The sequence below is a fragment of the Aquarana catesbeiana genome, linkage group LG05, assembly GCF_042186555.1.
Source record: "Aquarana catesbeiana isolate 2022-GZ linkage group LG05, ASM4218655v1, whole genome shotgun sequence".
Lineage (NCBI taxonomy): Eukaryota > Metazoa > Chordata > Amphibia > Anura > Ranidae > Aquarana > Aquarana catesbeiana.
In genome coordinates this window covers 643,801,147-643,827,130 of record NC_133328.1, presented here as the reverse complement: position 1 = coordinate 643,827,130, position 25,984 = coordinate 643,801,147, and the positions used below count along the sequence as shown (strand labels likewise).

Here is a 25,984-nt window from a genome sequence, read left to right as displayed (position 1 = left end):
TCTGACTTGCTGCAGCTTCTAATGCACATTGTGAAAAGCTCACAGTGTGCGGTGTAATCAGAGGAGGCCATTTCAATACAGAGGGAGGAGCCGGTACAACTGTGCAAGACTGAAGGGGAGGCTGGGAGGGAGGTCATCGAAATAGGAAGTGGTGGGGAATCTTCCAATGGGGACACCACCTGTTCCAGGGGCGATTTTATCATTACATTATTTTTCTTATTATAATCATTTCATCATCATCAATTATTACTACTGATATTATTATTATGATTAGTATAATTTATTATTTTATTATGTATTCTATCATTATATATTATCTTTATTCAATTTTATTAGTGATATTTTACTATTAATCTTTTTTTTTTTTCATTGATTATAATTAAATATCATAATTATAACTCATCATCGATTATTATTTTATGATGTATTATCATCTTATTATGTATATCATTAGAGATTATAATTATGTATTCATTTCATTATTATTACTATTATCATCATCATTCGTATCATTATTATTATTAACATTATTATAACCGTTATTGTTTTATTATGCGCCATCATCATCATTCTTAAAATTACTAACATTATTATATTATTTTTATTATTAATAATATTATGTATTTTATTATATATAATTATGAATATAATTATTTATTATTTTATTATTCTACATTATCATTATTTAATCATTTCATCATTTTTATTATTATTTTGTATTCTCATTATTATAATTCTTAGTAATTTGATAATACATAATAAAATAATGAGAATAATAGTTATAATAATGATAATAATATTATCATTATTATAACTATTATTCTTATTATTTTATTATGTATTATCACTAAATTACTAATAATAAAAATACATAATGATAATAATATATAATAATAATAATGACAATAATAATCAAATTATATATAATACTAAATATTTTAAAAAATATATAATTATATTCATAATAATATTATATAATAAAAATGATACATAATTATTAATAAAATATGTTAGTAATGTAATAATAATAATAATAATAATACATAAAATATTATATTATTTTTATTATTAATAATTAATTCGTAGTAATTTAATAATACATAATAAAATAATGAGAATAATAGTTATAATAATGATAATAATATTATCATTATTATAACTATTATTCTTATTTTTTTTATGTATTATCACTAAATTACTAATAATGATAGGAATGATAAGAATATATAATAATAATGACAATAATAATCAAATTATATATAATACTAAAGATTTTTAAAAAATTATAATTATATTCATAATAATATTATATAATAAAAATGATACATAATTATTAATAAAATATGTTAGTAATGTAATAATAATAATACATAACAAAATATTATATTATTTTTATTATTAATAATTATGTATTATCCTTTTTATTATAGATCATAATAATTATAAATATTATATTTTTAATATTATTATACATTATCATTATTAGATATTATCGGTATTATTATTTTGGATTTTCTCTCACTTCCTGTTGTGTCTTTGAAACAGGAAGTAAGGTGAATCTCCCCAACGGACACACACAGCAAAAAAAAAAAAAAAAAATTCAACCCTCCCCCTCTTTTAATATACAGAAAGGTAATATTTCCAGAAATAGTAAAAAAATAAATACATTTAAAGAAAACACCACATTTAAAGGGCCAGTACAGCGCTCCAGCTGCTCCCTTACCTATAGAGCTGTTTGCGTTTCCTCCCCGTCGGTGGCTCCTCCCTGAAGTCGTCGTTCAGACACACCCAGGCGTGGAAGGCGAAGCCGGTGCCGGGCCACTTCTGCATGGTGGGCACCATGATCCCGGACATGCTGGGGGTCAAATCGAAATACTGCAGCGCCCGATCCGGCCCGTCCCTCCTGGCCATGGCGGACAGCGCCCGGATGACCGGCGTGGCGTAGGGGTGGGCACCGCTGCCCTCGGTCCGGAGCAGTTTGAGGAGTTCCCGGAGCTCGGTGGGTTTGATAGACAGGCGGCCCAGCACCTGCAGGAGGCGGATCAGGTTCTCCGCGCATTTCGCATCCAGCTCCATCCCGCCATCCAGCGCCGCCAGGATGTGGCCGACCATCCCGGCCTGGACGCACGTCATGCGGTTCCGCAGGGAGGAGTCGCAGACCTGATTCAGCCTCTCCGACACCAAAATCTGGAGGTCCCTGGGAGCCAGTTCTGGGATCCACTGGACCAGGATGAGCAGCGGCTGCTCGTTCTCTATGCAGCCAATGTAATCTGGATTGTAAACACCTTCCAGAGCCTGCAGGGGGAGACAGAGAGAGACAAAGACCTAATGAACTGGTCCACCAGCAAAAAGTTCTTCCCTCTGTGGCCCCTGTACACCCTCTCATGCAGAAGACCCACGTTGGGACATCATCACTGGGTCCGTCTGCCAGTCTTACCAGAATTTGGTTCTTTCTGAATGAAAGAACACATCCTCAGCATCCCTTTAGACTTGCATCCCTGCTGTCTTCTGGGTACTGCAGATCCCAGCTGTGCAATCTGATAATTTGATTGATTACACGCAAAAGGGTTGTTCAGATTTGCAGAAGGCACAGGAACAGGCAGGGAGAAGGCCATATATTGTCTCCCCACCACCTAATTGAACTCTATAATTGCTGTACAATGCACGTCTAAAGGGATGCCGGGGATAGGTTTGTCCATTAATCAATCACAGCTTTCAAATAAAACAGGCCTGTGGTGCACAATGTGGTCTCATCACAATCCCCAATAATTACCATGCTCAGCAGCTTCTCGAGGAGGGGCCTGGTGGGCTGACTACGGCTCTTCAGAACCTCGAAGAGATGCGAGTAGCCAATCCGCTCTTTGAAGACTTCCTATAGAGGAGAAGAAAGTTACAGCAATATGGATTTCCAGTCCGAGCCATCACTGAGAGCATCACTAAGACAAATGATGGAGTCATCCTTCATTGTGGGAGGGGCAGAGACACAAACTACTGCAGGAAATCTCATCATTGTGGGAGGGGCGGAGACACAAACTACTGCAGGAAATCTCATCATTGTGGGAGGGGCAGAGACACAAACTACTGCAGGAAATCTCATCATTGTGGGAGGGGCAGAGACACAAACTACAGGTAGGAAATCTCACCATTGGGGGAGGGGCAGAGACACAAACTACTGCAGGAAATCTCATCATTGTGGGAGGGGCAGAGACACAAACTACTGCAGGAAATCTCATCATTGTGGGAGGGGCAGAGACACAAACTACTGCAGGGAAATCTCACCATTGTGGGAGGGGCAGAGACACAAACTACTGGAGGGAAATCTCACCATTGTGGGAGGGGCAGAGACACAAACGAATGCAGGAAATCTCACCATTGTGGGAGGGGCAGAGACACAAACTACTGGAGGGAAATCTCACCATTGTGGGAGGGGCAGAGACACAAAGGAATGCAGGGGAACCTAGTCAAGCTGTCTCGGGGTTGAATTGTGGATTTGCACACATACAGCAGACAGACTTACCTTGGCAGATGGAGAATTCCTCATGATGGAGGTCAGAACGCTGATGGCGTTAACTGTGATGGAATCTGAATCGGAGTCGATGACCTAAACAGTAAACAGAGGAGGAATAACTGACCTGAAGAGGACTACTTAGTGACTCGGGAAGACCACCACCGTTCTATACCAAATAACATGCCGAAACACACCGCACCATCACAAGAAAACAGACACACCACCCCACCCCCCCACCCCCGGGGCCCGCCACCCACTGCCACATGCAAACCACGCCACCTCGTAATACAACCCCATGGACCCACCAACCGTCCAATAACATAAAAGTATTAAAATCCTAAATACACCTCCAGATAACAAGACCCATTCATGTGTAGATCTGGTCATATTTAGGACTGAAGAAGCCATGCCAGGACTGCAGCCTCTTACCAGTCATTTTCCCTCCCCCATATCTACATTATGTAATGTGGGTGGAGACACGGATGAGAATTACTGCAGAGAGTTTCCAATATGGGAATCCCAAAACACCATCTAAGGGTCATCAGAGATCATACATGGGGAACGGGGGCCTATGTTCACAAGCAGTGCAGCTATACATAGACTACAAGGTGATTTCCTGGCATATATTTCTTCATCTATGTTCTTTTCATATATATATATATATATATAGTCTGCACTGTAGTGGTGTCATTTTTATATATGCAGTACACTGTGCTAGTGTTCCTCTATAATCCTCTACAATATACAGTATATAACAGAATATAAAAACACTGCTACCGTGTTTAATGTATATAATATAAAATACATGCAACATAGGCACACCATTACCGGGTTTAACATATATAATGTGTTTTACATCATGGTGGTGTTTTTATATTATATTTCATTTATACTGCCGGTATATATGCAATACACTGTGGTGGTGTTCTTATGGTGTATAACATATATAATATACATGTAATACAAGAACAGCACTAAGGGTGTATAACATATACAATATAAAATATATGTAGAATAAGACCACCACTACAGTGTATAACAGCTATAATATAACATATGTATGTCATAAGAACAGCACTACAGTGTATAACAGATATAATATAACATATGTATGTCATAAGAACAGCACTACAGTGTAGAACATATAGAATATAAAATATATGTAATATAAGACCCACCACTACAGTGTATAACATATCGATATATGTCATAACACATCACTACAGGTGTTTATCATGTATAATGTGTTTTATATTGTAGTGGGGTTTTTATAGCATTTATACTATACATGCCATACAATGTGGTGTTGTTCTTATTATGGGTTATAACATATAATATAAAAAAAAAACATGTAATATAAGAACGCCACTACAGTGTATAACATATATAATATAAAAAACGTCATAAGAACACCACTAAAGTGTTTAACATGTATAAAATGTTTTATATTGTGGTGGTGTTTATTATATTTTATATCATTTATACTATATATGCAATATACTGTGGTGGTGTTCTTATAGTTATAACATATATAATATAAAATATACATATATACACCACTACAGTGTATAACATATAAAATAAAACACATGTCCTAAGAACACCATAACAGTGTATATAAAACATATATAAAATAAAACATGTCATAAGAACACCACTACAGTGTAGAACAAAGAATGTTTTGCATTGTGATGTTTTTATAATATATATTATTTACACCATTTATGCGATACACTGTTGTGGTGTTCTTATATTAATATAAAACATATGCATCTATAATTGATATTATATAGGTTCTACGCTGTTGGTTTTTTCATGTTATATACATTATACACTGAGGTGGTGTTCTTGTATTACTAATATTTCATCCGATATATGGTGGTGGTGTTTTTATATTATGTACAGTATCATATTATATAAAATGACACGCTGTGGTATCTTTGGTGGTCAGTTTTTTGAGCACATAGATGGTGTGGGGGGTAGTTCAAGTTTTATTTGATTTTTTTTAGGACCCTGTTATTTATTTAAAAAAAAAACTAATTCTATTTTTTATATTTCATAAATCTGATGGCTATAGTAACATTTTCTCTTTTCCTATGTAAATTGTGTAAATTTGAAATATAGTGAAAGTAGGAATTCTTTCAAAAATTTTTTTTTGGGATTTTTGTGGGGGATGATACGTCTATTTCCAGTAGGCATCAAAAATTAGAGTATTTAAAATATTAAATTTTATTAAATAGTAGTAAAAGGGGATACACAGAACAAATCAAAGTACATATAAACGACCAGTATAACCATCCGGTATTATGTTCAAATTTCATTCATGCCTGTTTGCCAACATGTTTCGCAACCGTTTCATTGCTTCATCAGGGCATATGTCGGCATCATTGGTCATTTTGAACTACTGGTACAAGTCTAAAACCAAATAGCACAAGCTACCATTGCCAGATATCGTCCACCGCACCTACTGCCACAGAAAATCCGAGGGTGCCAGATCCCAACCAGATAATGCCAATAGAAGGACTGGACCATGCACTAGCCAGACTGGAATCTGTAGGGCTAAGTAGTAGGGGCTCCTCAAGCACATAAGATCCTCCTGTCAGTGTGGATGGAGTGAAGCCGACTGCAGACCGCAGTCGGCTTCACTCCATCCACGCTGACAGGAGGATCTTATGTGCTTGAGGAGCCCCTACTACTTAGCCCTACAGATTCCAGTCTGGCTAGTGCATGGTCCAGTCCTTCTATTGGCATTATCTGGTTGGGATCTGGCACCCTCGGATTTTCTGTGGCAGTAGGTGCGGTGGACGATATCTGGCAATGGTAGCTTGTGCTATTTGGTTTTAGACTTGTACCAGTAGTTCAAAATGACCAATGATGCCGACATATGCCCTGATGAAGCAATGAAACGGTTGCGAAACATGTTGGCAAACAGGCATGAATGAAATTTGAACATAATACTGGATGGTTATACTGGTCGTTTATATGTACTTTGATTTGTTCTGTGTATCCCCTTTTACTACTATTTAATAAAATTTAATATTTTAAATACTCTAATTTTTGATGCCTACTGGAAATAGACGTATCATCCCCCACAAAAATCCCAAAAAAAATTTTTTGAAAGAATTCCTACTTTCACTATATTTCAAATTTACCCAGGGATTGGGAGATCCGTCTTAGTGCCGGTGTATGTCCACAGTTATTTACCATTCTTTCCTATTTATATGTAAATTGTGTACTTTTATTTATAAATAAATGGCTCACAACTGTCACGTTCCCTGTGATCAGTGGGTGGCCCGTGGCAGATCGGTATTTGATGAAAACACATAGATGACATGACGGGTACACACGGGGAGGACAGTGTGCTGGAGGGATGGGAATTCCGGTGACTGGCACATCTGGTGAGTGGATAATTGCCCCCCTTGGGAGATGGGGGGGGGGGTAATCTATATTCACTCTTTGCATCCCATGGTGTCACAGACTAGACTACAAGGACGGTGACGAGGAGACATCTCCTGGGGCTGGAGAGGAGTCTGACACTTTCAACATGCAGATAACTGGCAGAGACAAAAAGAGCTTGGCATAAACCAATTATGGGATGTGAAGACTGCCATGACAGTGCGGTACGCGGTATAGAACAAGTTGGTCTTTGTGTGTCTTTACACTCCATGAATGTGGCCCCATGATCGCCACTGATCGGTGCAGGAATATGACATAAATGGCATCTTTAAAAATGGCAGAGAGGATACAAATGGAAATGTTCAGATCAGCTCTTAACGATGTATACAACCTGCAGAAGGAAACTAATTGTATCTATTTTTCTTTTGCATTTAAAAATTCCTGCACTTTGCAACATTTATCTTCCTTTTCTACCATTTATTCTCCAGGTCATAAAAGTTCCAAACAAAAGTTATAAAATGTCTGATGCCCCCAACAAAGAAGGTATATGATCCCAATAATGGCCAATTCGGGACCTCTATGACCCCAATGATGCCCATTACAAGAACTTCTGACGACCCCGGTGATGCCCATTACAAGAACCTCTGTGATCCCCATTACAAGAACCTCTGACGACCCCTCTGATGTCCATTACAAGAACCTCTGTGATCCCGGTGATGCCCATTACAAGAACCTCTGTGATCCCCATTACAAGAACCTCTGACGACCCCTCTGATGTCCATTACAAGAACCTCTGTGATCCCAGTGATGCCCATTACAAGAAGCTCAGTGATGCCCATTACAAGAAGCTCTACGAACCCAATGATGCCCATTACAAATACCTCTGTGACCCCCGTGATGCCCATTACAAATACCTCTGTGACCCCCGTGATGCCCATTACAAGAACCTCTGTGATCCCCATTTCAAGAACCTCTGACGACCCCTCTGATGTCCATTACAAGAACCTCTGTGATCCCAGTGATGCCCATTACAAGAAGCTCTGTGATCCCAGTGATGCCCATTACAAGAAGCTCTGTGATCCCAGTGATGCCCATTACAAGAAGCTCTGTGATTCCAGTGATGCCCATTACAAGAAGCTCTGTGGTCCCAGTGATGCCCATTACAAGAAGCTCTGTGATTCCAGTGATGCCCATTACAAGAAGCTCTGTGATTCCAGTAATGCCCATTACAAGAAGCTCTGTGATCCCAGTGATGCCCATTACAAGAAGCTCGGTGATGCCCATTACAAGAAGCTCTACGAACCCAATGATGCCCATTACAAGAACCTATACGACCCCAGTGATGCCCATTACAAATACCTCTGTGACCCCCGTGATGCCCATTACAAGAACCTCTACAACCCCATTGATGCCAATTACAGGATATAAAGGTGCTGGAAATGTGGGGTGATGCAAAGTCTGAAGATGCAGTTATCGGGGGTGATCTGAGGTCTGAAGGTGCTAGAATTGGGGTGATCTGAGGTCTGAAGATGCAGGCATTGGGGGCTGATCTGAGGTCTGAAGATGCAGGAATTGGGAGGTGATCTGGGGTCTAAAGATGCAGGAATTGGGGGTGATCTGAGGTCTGAAGATGCAGGAATTGGGGGTGATCTGAGGTCTGAAGATGCTGGAATTGGGGGTGATCTGAGGTCTGAAGATGCTGGAATTGGGGGGTGATCTGAGGTCTGAAGATGCAGGAATTGGGGGGGGTGATCTGAGGTCCGAAGATGCAGGAATTGGGGGTGATCTGAGGTCTGAAGATGCAGGAATTGGGGGTGATCTGAGGTCTGAAGATGCTGGAATTGGGTGATCTGAGGTCTGAAGATGCAGGAATTGGGGGTGATCTGAGGTCTGAAGATGCTGGAATTGGGTGATCTGAGGTCTGAAGATGCAGGAATTGGGGGGTGATCTGAGGTCTGAAGATGCAGGAATTGGGGGGTGATCTGAGGTCTGAAGATGCAGGAATTGGGGGGGTGATCAGAGGTCTGAAGATGCAGGAATTGGGGGTGATCTGAGGTCTGAAGATGCAGGAATTGGGGGGTGATCTGAGGTCTGAAGATGCAGGAATTGGGGGGGTGATCTGAGGTCTGAAGATGCAGGAATTGGGGGGGTGATCTGAGGTCTGAAGATGCAGGAATTGGGGGTGATCTGAGGTCTGAAGATGCAGGAATTGGGGGGGTGATCTGAGGTCTGAAGATGCAGGAATTGGGGGTGATCTGAGGTCTGAAGATGCAGGAATTGGGGGTGATCTGAGGTCTGAAGATGCAGGAATTGGGGGTGATCTGAGGTCTGAAGATGCAGGAATTGGGGGTGATCTGAGGTCTGAAGATGCTGGAATTGGGGGGGTGATCTGAGGTCTGAAGATGCTGGAATTGGGGGGGTGATCTGAGGTCTGAAGATGCTGGAATTGGGGGGTGGTCTGAAGATGCAGGAATTGGGGGTGATCTGAGGTCTGAAGATGCAGGAATTGGGGGTGATCTGAGGTCTGAAGATGCTGGAATTGGGGGGGTGATCTGAGGTCTGAAGATGCTGGAATTGGGGAGGTGATCTGAGGTCTGAAGATGCTGGAATTGGGGGGTGGTCTGAAGATGCAGGAATTGGGGGTGATCTGAGGTCTGAAGATGCAGGAATTGGGGGTGATCTGTCACCTGTGGGACCTGCTGGAGACTACAAGTGGCTGCACTGACACACATTACACAAGCATGGTCCACCATAGTGGGGGTGTGAAGGGGTGCTGCGTGGTGTAAAGGGAAGCTGGTCCAGAGCAATAACCTGCAGCTGAAGTGAGTGAATGAGAAATTTGGTAAGGGATTACAATGCTTCATGCTTTAGCAAACTAAAAGATCATCCAGTTTGGGGTTGGCACTACCTTAAAAACAACAAAAGTGGTGTGGGATTACAAAGCAGGTACAGGAGATAGCGGGTTTGGCATAGAACCGCCGGCGCTGTAAAGTAAACACACAGACTGGATCACATGGTGCTAATTCTTCAGGATGGAGACAGATGAAAGATAAAACAAAACACCAAAAAACAAAGTGCCGCCAAGCATCACTAATCCTGGGACCTGCCCGGGAGTCACACCGAGGTTACCGCACAGAACCAGTCCGGCCGGTTGGTGAAGGTGACTCAGGATTGCCCAGAGGACATGCTATATGAGCCTGGCCTGCCATACCCAAATCACCAGCTGTTTACTCTGCGTGTTTACCTCCAACCCGCCCAGCCAGGGATGACAAAGGGAGGGAGTGCTAGAAAAGCTCCGAAGGAAAGGAAAACTGGCGCTGCAAAAGCAAATAATCCTTTCATTTTCCCACACCGCAAGAAAGCAAAAATGAAAGCTGGAAGCTGATTGGTTATAGATGAAAAATTCAAGCAGAAAACCACCGAAAACAACCACATAAAAAACGAACTTTAAAAGGTAGAACACCAAACCAGGATGATTAGTGCCTCTGCCCTGCCAAAGGTACCATAGGACTGTGCAGGGGAGGGTTGTATTAAAAGGGGCGCTGCGTGGTGTAAAGAGGGTGTAAAGGCTGTGTGATGTGAAGGGGCACAGTCTGTTGTAAAGGGGGGGGTTAAAGGGGCACAGTCTGTTGTAAAGGGGGGGGTTAAAGGGGCACTGCGTGGTGTAAAGGGGGTGTCAAGGGGCACTGCGTGGTGTCAAGGGGGTGTCAAGGGGCACTGCGTGGTGTCAAGGGGGTGTCAAGGGGCACTGCGTGGTGTCAAGGGGGTGTCAAGGGGCACTGCGTGGTGTCAAGGGGGTGTCAAGGGGCACTGCGTGGTGTCAAGGGGGTGTCAAGGGGCACTGCGTGGTGTCAAGGGGGTGTCAAGGGGCACTGCGTGGTGTCAAGGGGGTGTCAAGGGGCACTGCGTGGTGTCAAGGGGGTGTCAAGGGGCACTGCGTGGTGTCAAGGGGGTGTCAAGGGGCACTGCGTGGTGTCAAGGGGGTGTCAAGGGGCACTGCGTGGTGTCAAGGGGGTGTCAAGGGGCACTGCGTGGTGTCAAGGGGGTGTCAAGGGGCACTGCGTGGTGTCAAGGGGGTGTCAAGGGGCACTGCGTGGTGTCAAGGGGGTGTCAAGGGGCACTGCGTGGTGTCAAGGGGGTGTCAAGGGGCACTGCGTGGTGTCAAGGGGGTGTCAAGGGGCACTGCGTGGTGTCAAGGGGGTGTCAAGGGGCACTGCGTGGTGTCAAGGGGGTGTCAAGGGGCACTGCGTGGTGTCAAGGGGGTGTCAAGGGGCACTGCGTGGTGTCAAGGGGGTGTCAAGGGGCACTGCGTGGTGTCAAGGGGGTGTCAAGGGGCACTGCGTGGTGTCAAGGGGGTGTCAAGGGGCACTGCGTGGTGTCAAGGGGGTGTCAAGGGGCACTGCGTGGTGTCAAGGGGCACTGCGTGGTGTCAAGGGGCACTGCGTGGTGTCAAGGGGCACTGCGTGGTGTCAAGGGGCACTGCGTGGTGTCAAGGGGGTGTCAAGGGGCACTGCGTGGTGTCAAGGGGGTGTCAAGGGGCACTGCGTGGTGTCAAGGGGGTGTCAAGGGGCACTGCGTGGTGTCAAGGGGCACTGCGTGGTGTCAAGGGGGTGTCAAGGGGCACTGCGTGGTGTCAAGGGGGTGTCAAGGGGCACTGCATGGTGTCAAGGGGGTGTCAAGGGGCACTGCGTGGTGTCAAGGGGGTGTCAAGGGGCACTGCGTGGTGTCAAGGGGGTGTCAAGGGGCACTGCGTGGTGTCAAGGGAGTGTCAAGGGGCACTGCGTGGTGTCAAGGGGCACTGCGTGGTGTCAAGGGGGTGTCAAGGGGCACTGCGTGGTGTCAAGGGGGTGTCAAGGGGCACTGCGTGGTGTCAAGGGGGTGTCAAGGGGCACTGCGTGGTGTCAAGGGTGGTGTCAAGGGGCACTGCGTGGTGTCAAGGGGGTGTCAAGGGGCACTGCGTGGTGTCAAGGGGGTGTCAAGGGGCACTGCGTGGTGTCAAGGGGGTGTCAAGGGGCACTGCGTGGTGTCAAGGGGGTGTCAAGGGGCACTGCGTGGTGTCAAGGGGGTGTCAAGGGGCACTGCGTGGTGTCAAGGGGGTGTCAAGGGGCACTGCGTGGTGCCAAGGGGGTGTCAAGGGGCACTGCGTGGTGCCAAGGGGGTGTCAAGGGGCACTGCGTGGTGCCAAGGGGGTGTCAAGGGGCACTGCGTGGTGCCAAGGGGGTGTCAAGGGGCACTGCGTGGTGCCAAGGGGGTGTCAAGGGGCACTGCGTGGTGCCAAGGGGGTGTCAAGGGGCACTGCGTGGTGCCAAGGGGGTGTCAAGGGGCACTGCGTGGTGTCAAGGGGCACTGCGTGGTGTCAAGGGGCACTGCGTGGTGTCAAGGGGCACTGCGTGGTGTCAAGGGGCACTGCGTGGTGTCAAGGGGCACTGCTTGGTGTCAAGGGGCACTGCGTGGTGTCAAGGGGCACTGCGTGGTGTAAAAAGGGGTGTAAAGGTGTGCTTTGTGGTGTAAAGTGGTGTAAAGGTGTGCTTTGTGGTGTAAAGGGGTTGTAAAGGGGCGCTGCGTGGTGTAAAGGGGCGCTGCGTGGTGTAAAGGGGCGCTGCGTGGTGTAAAGGTGCTCTTTTTGGTGTAAAGGGGGTGTAAAGGTGCTCTTTTTGGTGTAAAGGTGAGCTTTGTGGTGTAAAGGGTGTGTAAAGGGGCACTGCGTGGTCTCAGGGGGCACTGCGTGGTCTCAGGGGGTCTAAAGGGGTTGTAAAGGGGCGCAGTGTGGTGGAAAGAGGCGCTGCGTGGTATAAAGGGGGTGTAAAGGTGCGTTTTGTGGTGTAAAGGTTGTGTAAAGGAGCACTGCATGGTGTTAAGGGGCACTGCATGGTTTAAAAGGGGCTGTAAAGGCGCACTGCGTGGTGTAAAGGGGCACTGCGTGGTGTAAAAGGGGCTGTAAAGGGGCGCTGCATGGTGTAAAGGGGCGCTGCATGGTGTAAAGTGGCGCTGCATGGTGTAAAAAAGGGGTGTAAAGGTGAGCTTTGTGGTGTAAAGGGGGGGTAAAGGGGTACTGCGTGGTGTAAAGCGGCTGTAAAGGGGCACTGCGTGGTGTAAAGGGGGTGTAAAGGGGCACTGCGTGGTGTAAAGGGGGTGTAAAGGGGCACTGCGTGGTGTAAAGGGGCGCTGCGTGGTGTAAAAGGGGCTCTGCGTGGTGTAAAGGGGGTGTAAAGGGGTGCTGTGTGGTGTAAAGGGGCTGTAAAGGGGCACTGTGTGGTGTAAAGGGGGTGTAAAGGGGTGCAGTGTGGTGTAAAGGGGTGCTGTGCGGTGTAAAGGGGCACTACAACATAAAAGGGGGCAGTGTTGTGACGGGAAGCGGGGGACATTCTAGGACTGATGTAAAGGGGTCTACGATGTGGACGGAAGGCTGAAGACGACGATGTACGGGTGGGATTGTGATGGGTTTTATTGTGAACGAGATTCGGACCTCTGCCTGAATGAAATTTTGTTTACTGGACCTCTGTAAATTTTAATTGAAGACCCCTGAGATAGGTGATAACATTGGGGATACCGGTGGCTGCGTCTCCCCATCTTTGGATCCCGGGATCATTCAGAAGATGAGGTCCACTGAACACCAAACTAAGTGGAGGGGGGATTGTGGGAAGCCGTAAAGAACAACATCACACCCCCGCATTCATCTCTCCAGAATTCCCAGGTCAGTGACACAGACAGTCAGATTGAAATCTTAGGTCTGTGACAGGCAAGTAACAATTTTAAAAAGCCACAAACCAGACTGAAGCACCCTTCAGACATTTTTCCATTTTACAGCACAATCTACAGAACTCAGCCCAGAGTAAGATGGAAAGCAAATAAAAAGGTAAATGCCGGGCACGGGGGGTTGTAAAAGTTACAGCCGTATCATAAACAGTAGTAAGAAACAATGGAGAGTCATGTCGTAAATAGCTTGACATAAATAGTTTGGCAGACAAGCTGAAAAAAAAAAAAAAAAAAAAAAAGAAAGAAAAACATTCTGTATATATGTTTTGAGACCAAGCCGAGCTTGAACTGATAAAACCAAGGGCTAAATTCGACACATCGTCCACAACTCCTGCTATGATAAAGTCACATTTATAACTGACACATAATCACACACATAGGTTGGACTTGTGTCTTTTTTCAACCTCACCTACTATGTAACTATGTAACAAATGTATAAGGAAAGAACGATGAGGTAGATGCTAAACATGCATATTACAAGGGGCAAAAAGCGAATGGGAAAGACACACACAAGGTTCATATCGTTTTGTGGTGTGTGACGAATCGCAATTTTGTTCTGTGCAGCAATATGTTGGTTTTCGGACTCTAAAACACGGTCACCCGAAAATATAAATATAGTTAGAAAACTTGGGGAGTGTCCACCTGAGCATCATAAAACATGCTGCGGCAGTTACTGTGGGTGCATGCAAAGAAGTAGTTGCGGAATTAACCGACCCCAGTGATGATCACTCTGATAACGATTAACGATGTGGGGGGGGGGGGGTCCACCTCCTACCTGAATGAAGAATAAAGATCCCTACCGTCCTTGAATGTGACACCTACAACCCAATTTGGTGCTACAAACAATGCTAACAGACCCCAATGTAATCCAGGAGCCGAGAACCGCAGGGTAAGGGACCAGCGTAGAGCTGCAGACACCCCCCCCCCCGGACTCCCCTGATCACCTTCAAGAAACAGCAATGCGTCTTACTAAGTAGCGATGACAATTAATGACACCATGCAAAGCACACACCGCACACTGCACTAGCTCAGTCAAAGCAACATCGTTAGTACTCAGTAGTGGCTTAAATCTTTGCACATCTGTAGCACACATTAAACAGGTAAGTTTACATCTAGTAAAAAAAACAAAAACTCTGTCATTAAATGCTTGGCAATGCAAACTTACTAAAGGGTCAGTCCACCCAAGCGTGAATCCTTCAGTGTTTGGTGGCTACTGGAGTGTTAACCCCCCAACAATGTGTTTCTTTATCGCTCAGCTAGATTATTGGTGTAATCTACTCAACTGCTGTGCCCATTATAAGGGGTTCCCACCATCCCTGTGCCGCGTTCCCGGGTCTGTACACCCGCTGTGCCCATTATGAGGGGTTCCCACCATCCCTGTGCCGAGTTCTTGGGTCTGTACACCCGCTGTGCCCATTATGAGGGGTTCCCACCATCCCTGTGCCAAGTTCCCGGCTCTGTACACCTGCTGTACCCATTATGAGGGGTTCCCACCATCCCTGTGCTGAATTCCTGGGTCTGTACACCCGGTGTGCCCATTATGAGGGGTTCCCACCATCCCTGTGCTGAGTTCCCGGGTCTGTACGCCCGCTGTGCCCATTATGAGGGGTTCTCACCATCCCTGTGCTGAGTTCCCGGGTCTGTACACCCGCTGTGCCCATTATGAGGGGTTCCCACCATCCCTGTGCCAAGTTCCCGGCTCTGTACACCTGCTGTACCCATTATGAGGGGTTCCCACCATCCCTGTGCTGATTTCCCGGGTCTGTACACCCACTGTGCCCATTATGAGGGGTTCCCACCATCCCTGTGCTGAGTTCCCGGGTCTGTACACCCGCTGTGCCCATTATGAGGGGTTCCCACCATCCCTGTGCTGAGTTCCCGGGTCTGTACACCCGCTGTGCCCATTATGAGGGATTCCCACCATCCCTGTGATGAGTTCCTGGGTCTGTACGCCCATTGTGCCCATTATGAGGGGTTCCCACCATCCCTGTGCTGAATTCCTGGGTCTGTACACCCGCTGTGCCCATTATGAGGGGTTCCCACCATCCCTGTGCTGAGTTCCTGGGTTTGTACGCCCGCTGTGCCCATTATGAGGGGTTCCCACCATCCCTGTGCTGAGTTCCCGGGTCTGTACACTCGCTGTGCCCATTATGAGGGGTTCCCACCATCCCTGTGCTGAGTTCCCGGGTCTGTACACTCGGTGTGCCCATTATGAGGGGTTCCCACCATCCCTGTGCTGAGTTCCCGGGTCTGTACACTCGGTGTGCCCATTATGAGGGGTTTCCATTATTCCTGTTAGATTTTTATTTACTATATATTATGGTAAATGTGCGAGGAGACCCAAAGGTGGGCAGGAACAAATCCAGGTAGCATGGCAAGTAGAGTACCCAATAGTTCTTAAAAAAAAAAAGGTAGGCACTTAGCCCACCAAACACCACTTCTAACTGAAATGTTACTTTTGGCTGGAGTGACCCTTTAAACAAATCTGGACAAGAGCTGGGAGCCAATGAGCAATGAGTTATGAGCTCAGATCAGCCCAGGCTCCTCCTCCCTTCCCTTGCAAGACTCTACATGACCCCACCCATGAGCTGGTCCACCAGTGAGCCTTACCCAATCCCCATTGCACATGTTTTAAAGGGCCCCACATGAGAAAACAAAGACCAATAGAATACCTTCATGATGTCATGCTCGGTCAGTAACTGAGTGGTCAGATCGGTCTCCTCCGCACTGCGACCACTGCACAAATAAAGCTGTCAAAATGGGATTAGGAAAAGTTACATGAAGACGGAGATGAACTGAATCATACCGGGACTCTACACAACTTTCTTTGGCTTTTTGTCCAATCAGGAATATGTGCCCCCCCCCCGCCCCCAGGGTGGACCACGGCAAGCAAGTCTCCTCGGTGACTTCCCAGCTTACTTTATTCCTATATTTCCATCCACAAGGGGGCGACTGACACCCTATTTCTAATACGGCCATCACTGCCCCCTAGTGGAATCTGCATAGAAGTGTATAGATGTGCCACCAGATGGGCAAACTGGGGAGTTCACATCACAGATGGCAGTGTGGCGCCTTGCCTGGCTGGCATCAGCCAAAAAAATAAAGTTGTGTAGAGTTCCAATACAAAAAACACAAGGTGGAGTGACAACAGCAAGTAGCGGAGACATAGAGGAGGACATTAATCAAAGCAGGTGCCAAGCACTGCAAGAAACATATATGTGACATTTTTAAACACTGTAGACCAGTGATGGTGAACCTTGGCACTCCAGATGTTTTAGAACTACATTTCCCATGATGCTCAACTACATTGCAGAGTGCATGAGCATCATGGGAAATGTAGTTCCAAAACATAGAGACCTAAATCTCTCTTCTTTCCTCAACGATAGGGCCCGCCTCTCACCGCTCCCTAAACTGACCAAAGCCTGACCAGTGAATGAGAGGACTACTGTAATATTGTACTCCATACAATCAATACCAGATTTCACCAGCAGATGGCACTGGCGGCAAAATCTCTACATGCCAAGAAAACCAGAAAAGGGGCGGAGTTGGGAGTTCTGCCTTCTAAATTTTCAGTTTTCCTAGAAATTCTTGTGAAGCCTAAAATGAAAAGTATCATTCTGTAAATTAGCAAACCGAACTGTGTAACGTAAAAACCATCAGAAAAGTTTTACTAAGTGGTCTGGGGCTTTTGTTTCACTAAAATGGTCTTTCAAAAAAATAAATAAAAAAAAAAAAAAAAAAAAAAGGTAATTTTAAAAATTATTTTTAATGATAAAAAATGTATTAAATGTGAAAAATCATAATTCTAAAATGTAAAAAATATATATTATTAATTATAAAACGTAGGCTAGTCCTACTACACAATGCTGTGTATTAGGACCGGCCTAAATTATTATTATTAATTTGTGGGGGTTTTATTATTCAACTTTTTCAACTATTTTTCAACTTTTATTTAAATTATTTAATTTGTTCTGCAAGCACAAAGGGGGGGTGGGGAAGATTTTGTTATATATTTTTGTTATATATCATTAGCACGGGGGTGATACAGTTCATTATAATAATGCGGTATTATTTATAGAATATTAAAATAATTATTTTCCATGCATTCAACAAAAAAAACCAAAAAAAATTCCTTGCCCAGTGTTTTAAAACCACTAGCATTATGAAACATGAACAGTACAAATGTTTTGTGATTAGTCCTGTTTATGATGACACTACAATTACATTTCTGATGTAAAAGCATGGTGCAGAAAATTACAAATGAATAAGTTTTGGGTTTTTTTTTTTTGTTTTATTTAACATTTTAAATATTTAAAAAAAAGTGCAAATGGAATAAAAAGTATAACAGAAGGAATTTGAACACCCAAAGCTGGGCAGGGACAGATCCAGGTAGTATGGCAGACAGAATATCCAGGAGCCCTTAAAAAAAAAAAAAAAAAAAAAAAGGATAGGCACATTTTTTTTCTAGTGTTTTAAAACCACTAGCATTATGATACATAAACAAAAAGTAAATGAAAAAAAAATGTAGAAAAACACACAAAAAAAAAAAAAAAAAACCACTAAAATTTGAACAGTATAAAAGTACAAAAAATAAAGCCAATAAAAAATAAAATAAATAAAAAATACCTAAGGGGAGGAAGGGGGTAAGCTGTTTAATTATGGCTGATTGGGGTTAACTATGGGTTAATACGGGGTTTAATAGGTAAACGTTTTATTAAATTAAAAAAACTCTTTCATTTACTTTCAATGTTACATCAGTTGACATTATGTGTAGATCAAAAGAACACTCCTTTTGATCTTATCATAAAGGGTCAATCCAAGGATAAGGATCCTTTATTGTCAAAAAAGTGACAGTTGTTTTCAGTCCAAAGAGTTACATAGTTGAAAACAAAGACCCTCATAGCCACAGGACTGCCCTTTTTGAATCTCTTTGGACTGAAAATAACTGTCCCTTTTTTTTTTTTTTAAATAAAGGGACTTTATCCTTGTGGTGAAGCTTGGTGGACTGAGCCTATAGTAAAAATGATCTGGTTACAGTTTATTCAAGAGGGATTGGGGGTCAGAAGAAGAGGGCATACTGGAGATGCCAAAAGGTACTACAATGTAGTTTTATTTTGGACGTACCTTCTACGCCCAAGGTGCGCAGTTTGGCACTCTGACCACTAGAGGGGGAAAATTCAGGAAAGACACCCCCCCCCCCACCAACTATTCTCACTCTGCTCCTGTTCAGCAAGAGGCGAAATCTGCAACCTCTTTGTTAATTCTCCACCAGACAAGGAAAGAAGAAGGAGCAGTGAAGATGAGTACGCGGTGCAGATACATCAGAAGACACAACAAAAGCACAGACTAGCAGCAACTTTTTTTTTTTTTTTTTTTTAACATTGTTAGGATGTACAGATAGACATTGGCATTAAAAAGCATTAAAGTCTTTTTGTTAGAAGGAGTAACAATGCAGACAACACTGAGCTAGTTCTGGAGCAGTGAAGCTGAAGCTGAGGTGCCCTCGCTGTCTATGGTTTAGCACAATAGCAGCTTCCAGCTGAGGTTTTGCACTCCTGAACTTCGCTTTGTAACAAGATTTCATTAAAACCGGCCATTCACCACTCCAATTCTTTTATAAGGTAAAACAATTCCTATAGATTGATAGAGTCAGTAATATGTTGGATGATAGAAGCATTTGTAGAGTGCCGGACCTAAAGCGGGAGGGATAAGACATTGAATCCACATTTTAGAGGCAGATCTCTGCCAACCAGGGGAAGCCTTGGAGTAAACTGGGTAGTCTAAAGCAATGTTTCTCAAGTACCCCCCCACAACGGGTCATGTTTTCAGGCTCTCCATTATTTTGCACAGGTGATTTTATCAGTTTCACTGCCTTAGTAATTGCCACAGCCATTTCATCTGAGGGAAATCCTGAAAACATGACCTATTGGGGATACTTGAGGAGCGGAGGTTAAGAACCACTGCTCTAAAGCAGTAGTTCTCAACCCTGTCCTCAAGTACACCCCCCCCCCCCCCACCCAACAGGCCATGTTTGCAGTAAAGACTTTAATAGCCTTAAGAGGTTAAAAACACTTACTGGATATGAGGTTAAAAAGGGCTCATCATTAGTGAATGTGTGGGATGGTGGTCCTAGGGTAATCCTAGGAGAGGTCCGGTGTGCAATTGGGATTCCAGCCGACCAGCAGAGGGAATCCACAGTGGAAGGAGACACCAGAAGGATCAGCCGCATGGACGGGAAGTGATGTAAAATGGGCGGGACGCATTTCGGAATGTCTATTGGTTCCTTTTTCATACCACTGGTATGAAGAAGGAACCAATAGAAGTTTCAAAACCAGTCCATGCAGTCCACGCTGGTTTTGTCCCCTTCCACTGACATCATCACCGGGTTCTGCATTCCACGCTGATCCTGGCACCGCGGCTGATCTTTCTGGAGTCTCCTTCCACTGTAGCTTCCCTCTGACTGTCTTCCTGCTGCACACTGGACCTCCGCCAGGACTACCCTATCAGGACCACCCTGGTGTTGGACGCTAGACCACCATCCCACACTTACACTATGAGCAGCCCTTTTTAACCTCATGTCCAGTAAGTGTTTTTAACCTCTTGGGGTTATTAAAGTCTTTACTGCTGCACTTAGAGGCGCCCTTTTTCTGTTTTATTTGTCTTCAATAGAGATTGCGTCCCCCATGAAGTGCTGCCTAAGTGTTCCGAGACATCACCTTTCCTGAACTGTATTCATTTGACATTGCGGACTATACCCCTGGCCGGTCCTTTTTATTCAGAGCGCCCTACACTCTTGTTCCTTTTAATATTTTAGGTCAAACAGAAATTTGGGAAATGGTCCAGATAAGCTTTCCGGACACTTTATGTTTGTAATCATGAATTAAAAATAATAATAAAAAAAAGAAGACATTCGTATTACAAAAAAAAGTTTAGCAGCTCAGGAATGTTGCCTCTTTTAGGACCGCCTTCTGGGGGGAGGAGGAAATCATGGCGCCTACCTTGCTGTTCTGGATGAGGCGGATGATGTGCTCAAAGCAGTTATTGCTGAGGAATATGGCCTGCAGGACCGGCCGATCGTTGCAGTTCAGCATCTCCGGAATGGCCCCTGGAAGGAAGAGCAGAGACGTCACTCAGGAGCACACCGTTACATTATTACCAAGTTATAAGGTTACTAAGTTTTAATATTAATCCAGTTGAAAAAAAAAAAAAAAAGACACAAATTCAACCAATAGATACAATAAATAATCTGAAAACCTCCATATACAGAGGGCTATGATGGAGGAAGAAGAGGAGGAGGAAGAGGAGGAAGAGGAAGAGAAAGGGGAAGAGGAGGAAGAGGAGGAAGAGGAAGGGGAAGAGGAGGAAGAGGAAGGGGAAGAGGAGGAAGAGGAAGGGGAAGAGGAGGAAGAGGAAGAATTTTGTTTCTTTTTTTTTTATACTAGTGTTCTGTCCTGCAGGGGAAAGGACGCCCTCCTCTACCAACATCCACCCAACAACACAGCTAGCAAGGAGACGGCTTCATTGACAGCTCATCTCCAGCTCTGAACACTTCTATACAATACAAGGACCGGCAAGAGGAATGCCGGGGGATCAGGTCAGCCGTCCGTCTCTTTGCATTCCTCTTGCAGTCACTTGTCTCAGGAAAGTTCTCAGAGATAAGCACCGGATGTCACAGGCGTCTCTTTGCTAGCTGTGTTGTTGGACAGCCGTGTGGGGTGAGAGGTGTCCTGTCTGACCATGTAGCAAACCGTCCGCAGCACACAGACAGATAAGAACAAAAGTACAACATGTCCCGGCCGGGAGATGGAACATGGTTATCAAAAAAGAAAAGCCGAAATAAATTCAGTTTAGCTAATCTTGGCTCATAGCGTTGTTCCTCCTTTCTCCCACTGACACCAACGATGGGGCACTGTTCCTCCCACTGATACCAATGATGGGACACTATTCCTCTCACTGACACCGACGGGGCACTATTCCTCCCACTGACACTAATGATGGGGCACTATTCCTCCCACTGAAAATAATGATGGGGCACTATTCCTCCTACTGGACACCAATGATGGGGGACTATTCCTCCCACTGATACCAATGATGGGGCACTATTCCTCCCACTGATACCAATGATGGGGCACTATTCCTTCCACTGACACCAATGATGGGGCACTATCCCTCCTACTGGACACCAATGATGGGGCACTATTCCTCCCACTGACACCAATGATGGGACACTATTCCTCCCACTGACACCAATGATGGGACACTATTCCTCCCACTGACAATAATGATGGGGGACTATTCCTCCCACTGACACCAATGATGAGGCACTATTCCTCCCACTGACACCAATGATGGGGCACTATTCCTCCCACTGACACCAATGATGGGGCACTATTCCTCCCAGTGACACCAATGATGGGGCACCATTCCTCCCACTGACACCAATGATGGGGCACTATTCCTCCCAATGGACACCAATCATGGGGCACTATTCCTCCTACTGGACACCAATGATGGGGCACTATTCCTCCCACTAATACCAATGATGGGGCACTATTCCTCCCACTGACACCAATGATGGGGGACTACTCCTCCCACTGACACCAATGATGGGGGACTATTCCTCCCACTGACACCAATGATGGGGGACTATTCCTCCCACTGACACCAATGATGGGGGACTATTCCTCCAACTGACACCAATGATGGGGGACTATTCCTCCAACTGACACCAATGATGGGGGACTATTCCTCCCACTGATACCAATGATGGGGGACTATTCCTCCCACTGACACCAATGATGGGGCACTATTCCTCCCACTGGACACCAATCATGGGGCACTATTCCTCCTACTGTACACCAATGATGGGGCACTATTCCTCCCACTGATACCAATGATGGGGCACTATGCCTCCCACTGGACACCAATCATGGGGCACTATTCCTCTCACTGATACCAATGATGGGGCACTATTCCTCCCACTGGACACCAATCATGGGGCACTATTCCTCCTACTGGACACCAATGATGGGGTACTATTCCTCCCACTGATACCAATGATGGGGCACTATTCCTCCCACTGGACACCAATCATGGGGCACTATTCCTCTCACTGATACCAATGATGGGGCACTATTCCTCCCACTGGACACCAATCATGGGGCACTATTCCTCCTACTGGACACCAATGATGGGGTACTATTCCTCCCACTGATACCAATGATGGGGCACTATTCCTCCCACTGGACACCAATCATGGGGCACTATTCCTCTCACTGATACCAATGATGGGACACTATTCCTCCTCATACTGACCACAGGCCCTTTGCAACTGAACATCACACCTGAGGAATTGTTAACTCTCACTGATGCTGGGACATTTTCTACCCACACTGGACAAAATCCGGCCCCCTGAAGAAGTCTGAAGGACAGTAAACAGGCACTTTGTTTGGAAAGTTTGGAGACCCCCGATCTAATCCAAAAAACATTCCCCATGAACATTCTACACACACACACACAATGGTCCAAATTTACTAAATCCTTTTCACACACAACCATGCGTAAGAACGTGAGTGTGAAATTTAATGACTGCACAGCCATGGGTCTAACTCAGCAAAAAGTGTGCTGGACCTCTGCAGAGAGACCACTGCTTCCACAGAAAAAGAGCAAGGGACCTTCTCCACAGCATGCTGGCAGGGGACAGGCCTTTCTACTCAGGCTGTGGCTGCTTCCTAAAGAAAATAAAGTCTTTTGCACATCTATTGTGTTGATGCAGCTGGAAAGAATTTGGCTGAATTAAACTGAAATTTCATTTAGCTGGCTTGTTTTTTTGTTGGCTTGCGGGGCGGAGTCTTGGAGGTCGAGTCACGGATGTCATTTGTCATCGTAACCACTAAAGTGATAACACAAACCTTCAGCACACGTGTCATCGCCCGGCACACAGTGACCCTGCGAATGACTGTACAGTATGTGGGCCGTTCTGTAAAGATGTGTCACATCCTGACCACATGGAATGTTCACAAACACAAGTTAAAACTGAACTCCAGGCAAGCAGCTAAACACACAAGTGACATACATACAGTATATGGTCTCTAAAAATGTAGAGCGGATATAGAGAGAGTGAAGAAAATAATGATCGTCTCCCCTGCAGATTGCGTAAGTTTGCCCCACTTACAAAGAAATGAAGGGTCTAGAATTTTATATTTTATATGATAGAGACAGAATATCAACCAAAAATACAGAAAACTACATACGATACAAATGTTATAAATGGAGTTGCAGTTCAGTGAGTAAAATAAATATTTGATCCCCAAGCAAAACATGACTTAGTAGTTGGTGGAGAAACCCTTGTTGGCAAGCACAGAGGTCAGACGTTTCTTGTAGTTGGTGACCAGGTTTGAAGACATCTCAGGAGGGATTTTGGTCCAATCTTCTTTACAGATCTTCTCTAAATTCCATTCCCCAAGCCCTCAACGTTGGCACTCAAATTACCTGAAAATTCATGCATTGGCTCCTCCAAGCCCTCAAAGTTGATGCTGGAATTACCCCACAATGCATGTACTGGCTCCTCCAAGCCCCCAAAGTTGGTGTTTGAATTACCCAAAATGCATGCATAGGCTTCCCCAAGCCCTAAAGGTTGATGTTAGACTTGCCCCAAAATGCATGCATTGGTTCCTCCAAGCCTCCAAAGTTGGCGCTTGAATTACCCAAAATGCATGCATAGGCTTCCCCAAGCCCTAAAGGTTGATGCTAGACTTGCCCCGAAATGCATGCATTGGTTCCTCCAAGCCCCCAAAGTTGACACTTTAATTGCCCCAAAATGCATGCATAAGCTCCTCCAGACCCCCCAAAAGGTGGCACTTGAATTCCTGCAAAATGCATGCATGGGCTCCTCCAAGCCCCCAAGGTTGACGCTAGATTTACCCTAAAATGCATACATTAGCTCCTCCAAGCCCCCAAGGTTGACGCTAGATTTACCCTAAAATGCATACATTAGCTCCTCCAAGCCCCCAAAACTGGCACTTTAATTGCCCCAAAAATGCATGCATGGGCTCCTCCAAGGGTGGAATTTAAGTTACCCCAAAAAGCATGTATAGGTTTCTCCAAGCCCCCCAAGGATGGCTTTTAAAATTACCCCAAACCCACGCAGAGGTTCCTACAATAAGTTACCAGCCCTCATACAGGATAAGATGTGAACCAACAGAAAACCACACCAGGCAGACAGGTACCCAATACATACGCAGCATGTTGATTCGCAGTGTCAGGAGGCCCTCCTCCCAGTGTGGCCCTGCTAGTCTTTCAGCAGAGTACAGAGGCCGGTCGCTGTTGAGGACCTTGAAGTAGCTATCCAGGATGTGTCGTATTTCCACCCTCCTCTGGCCAGGGTTGCTGGTGTGCAGAATGTGGATCATGGAGATCAAACAGTTCAGAGTTAGCTGTAGGATGCGCAGGTTCCGGGGTCCCTGACTAACGCACCAGCTCTGCAGGACCAGCATGAGGACCTCTACGGAGGATTGACTGATGAGGATAAGAGCATTGGTCTACAGGAGAGAACACAAGTAATTTAATAAAATGAAAACAAGTAGCATTATACTCTCCAACACAACATATAGGATGCCATGGATAGCTAGGATACAAAATAAATAATATAACCTTAGAAGACTCCATGACTATAGAGCAGACACCTCCAGGTTCTTGAGTGAGACAGATCATAAAGTTACAAAACTGTCCAAGTTCAGCTTCTCCCATCTTCAATAGTCTTATCCCAGTGAGGGTAAAAGCCCCCTTTGCCCCTTCAGCCCATGTAACTGTTGCCAATTTTGCCATACAGGCTCCTGCTTAACCTCAGATTATATTCATAGTGCCCCTAAAGTACCCCCAATACAGGGATGCTCCATTATGCAAGAAACCACTACAGCATCTCTAGTCAAAGGTTCACTCGTTGAGCCCCCCACACCTTTCTAATGGAGGGAAGCAGACAAAGTATTGGCAACAGGAGCTGTGGTGGAGATTTATAATAATAGTGTGGTGGAGTTTTTGGATCTACTTTTTCTAAAGTTCAGAAACCCTGATCTCTGGCAAGAGTCCTTGAGGGCTAGGCAGGGGTCACCATATAGGATGAGGTCAATGAAAGCGGAGTGAACATATTGAGTTATTAGTTATTTGTTATAACCCCCATGTAAATCCCCCTCTGCTCACCTTATTGCCGGTAATAATGGCACCGTACAGGTGGACCAGGCGCAGTTTGACCAGTTCTGGCAGGTTGTCCCCATTGTGGAAGGCATCTAGGAAGGAAGACAACGAATATCGTGTAGCAATAGTGAA

General features: G+C 44.9%; 1 protein-coding gene across 5 annotated transcripts in view; it reads right to left on the bottom strand.

Annotated features, from left to right (window-relative positions):
• Positions 1 to 25,984, bottom strand: part of NBEAL2 (neurobeachin like 2) — a 245,461-nt gene that overhangs the window by 111,116 nt on the left and 108,361 nt on the right. For 4 of the 5 annotated variants that reach the window (XM_073632459.1, XM_073632461.1, XM_073632462.1 and 1 more), the window contains exons 7-13: positions 25,859 to 25,944; positions 24,900 to 25,200; positions 20,659 to 20,765; positions 16,333 to 16,410; positions 3,518 to 3,601; positions 2,774 to 2,872; positions 1,724 to 2,295 (exon numbers count right to left, since the gene is read on the bottom strand). In XM_073632459.1, the coding sequence (XP_073488560.1) occupies positions 1,724 to 2,295; positions 2,774 to 2,872; positions 3,518 to 3,601; positions 16,333 to 16,410; positions 20,659 to 20,765; positions 24,900 to 25,200; positions 25,859 to 25,944 (1,327 nt within the window). The remainder of the gene's footprint in view (positions 1 to 1,723; positions 2,296 to 2,773; positions 2,873 to 3,517; positions 3,602 to 16,332; positions 16,411 to 20,658; positions 20,766 to 24,899; positions 25,201 to 25,858; positions 25,945 to 25,984) is intronic. The other variant, XM_073632463.1, reaches the window with a different exon arrangement.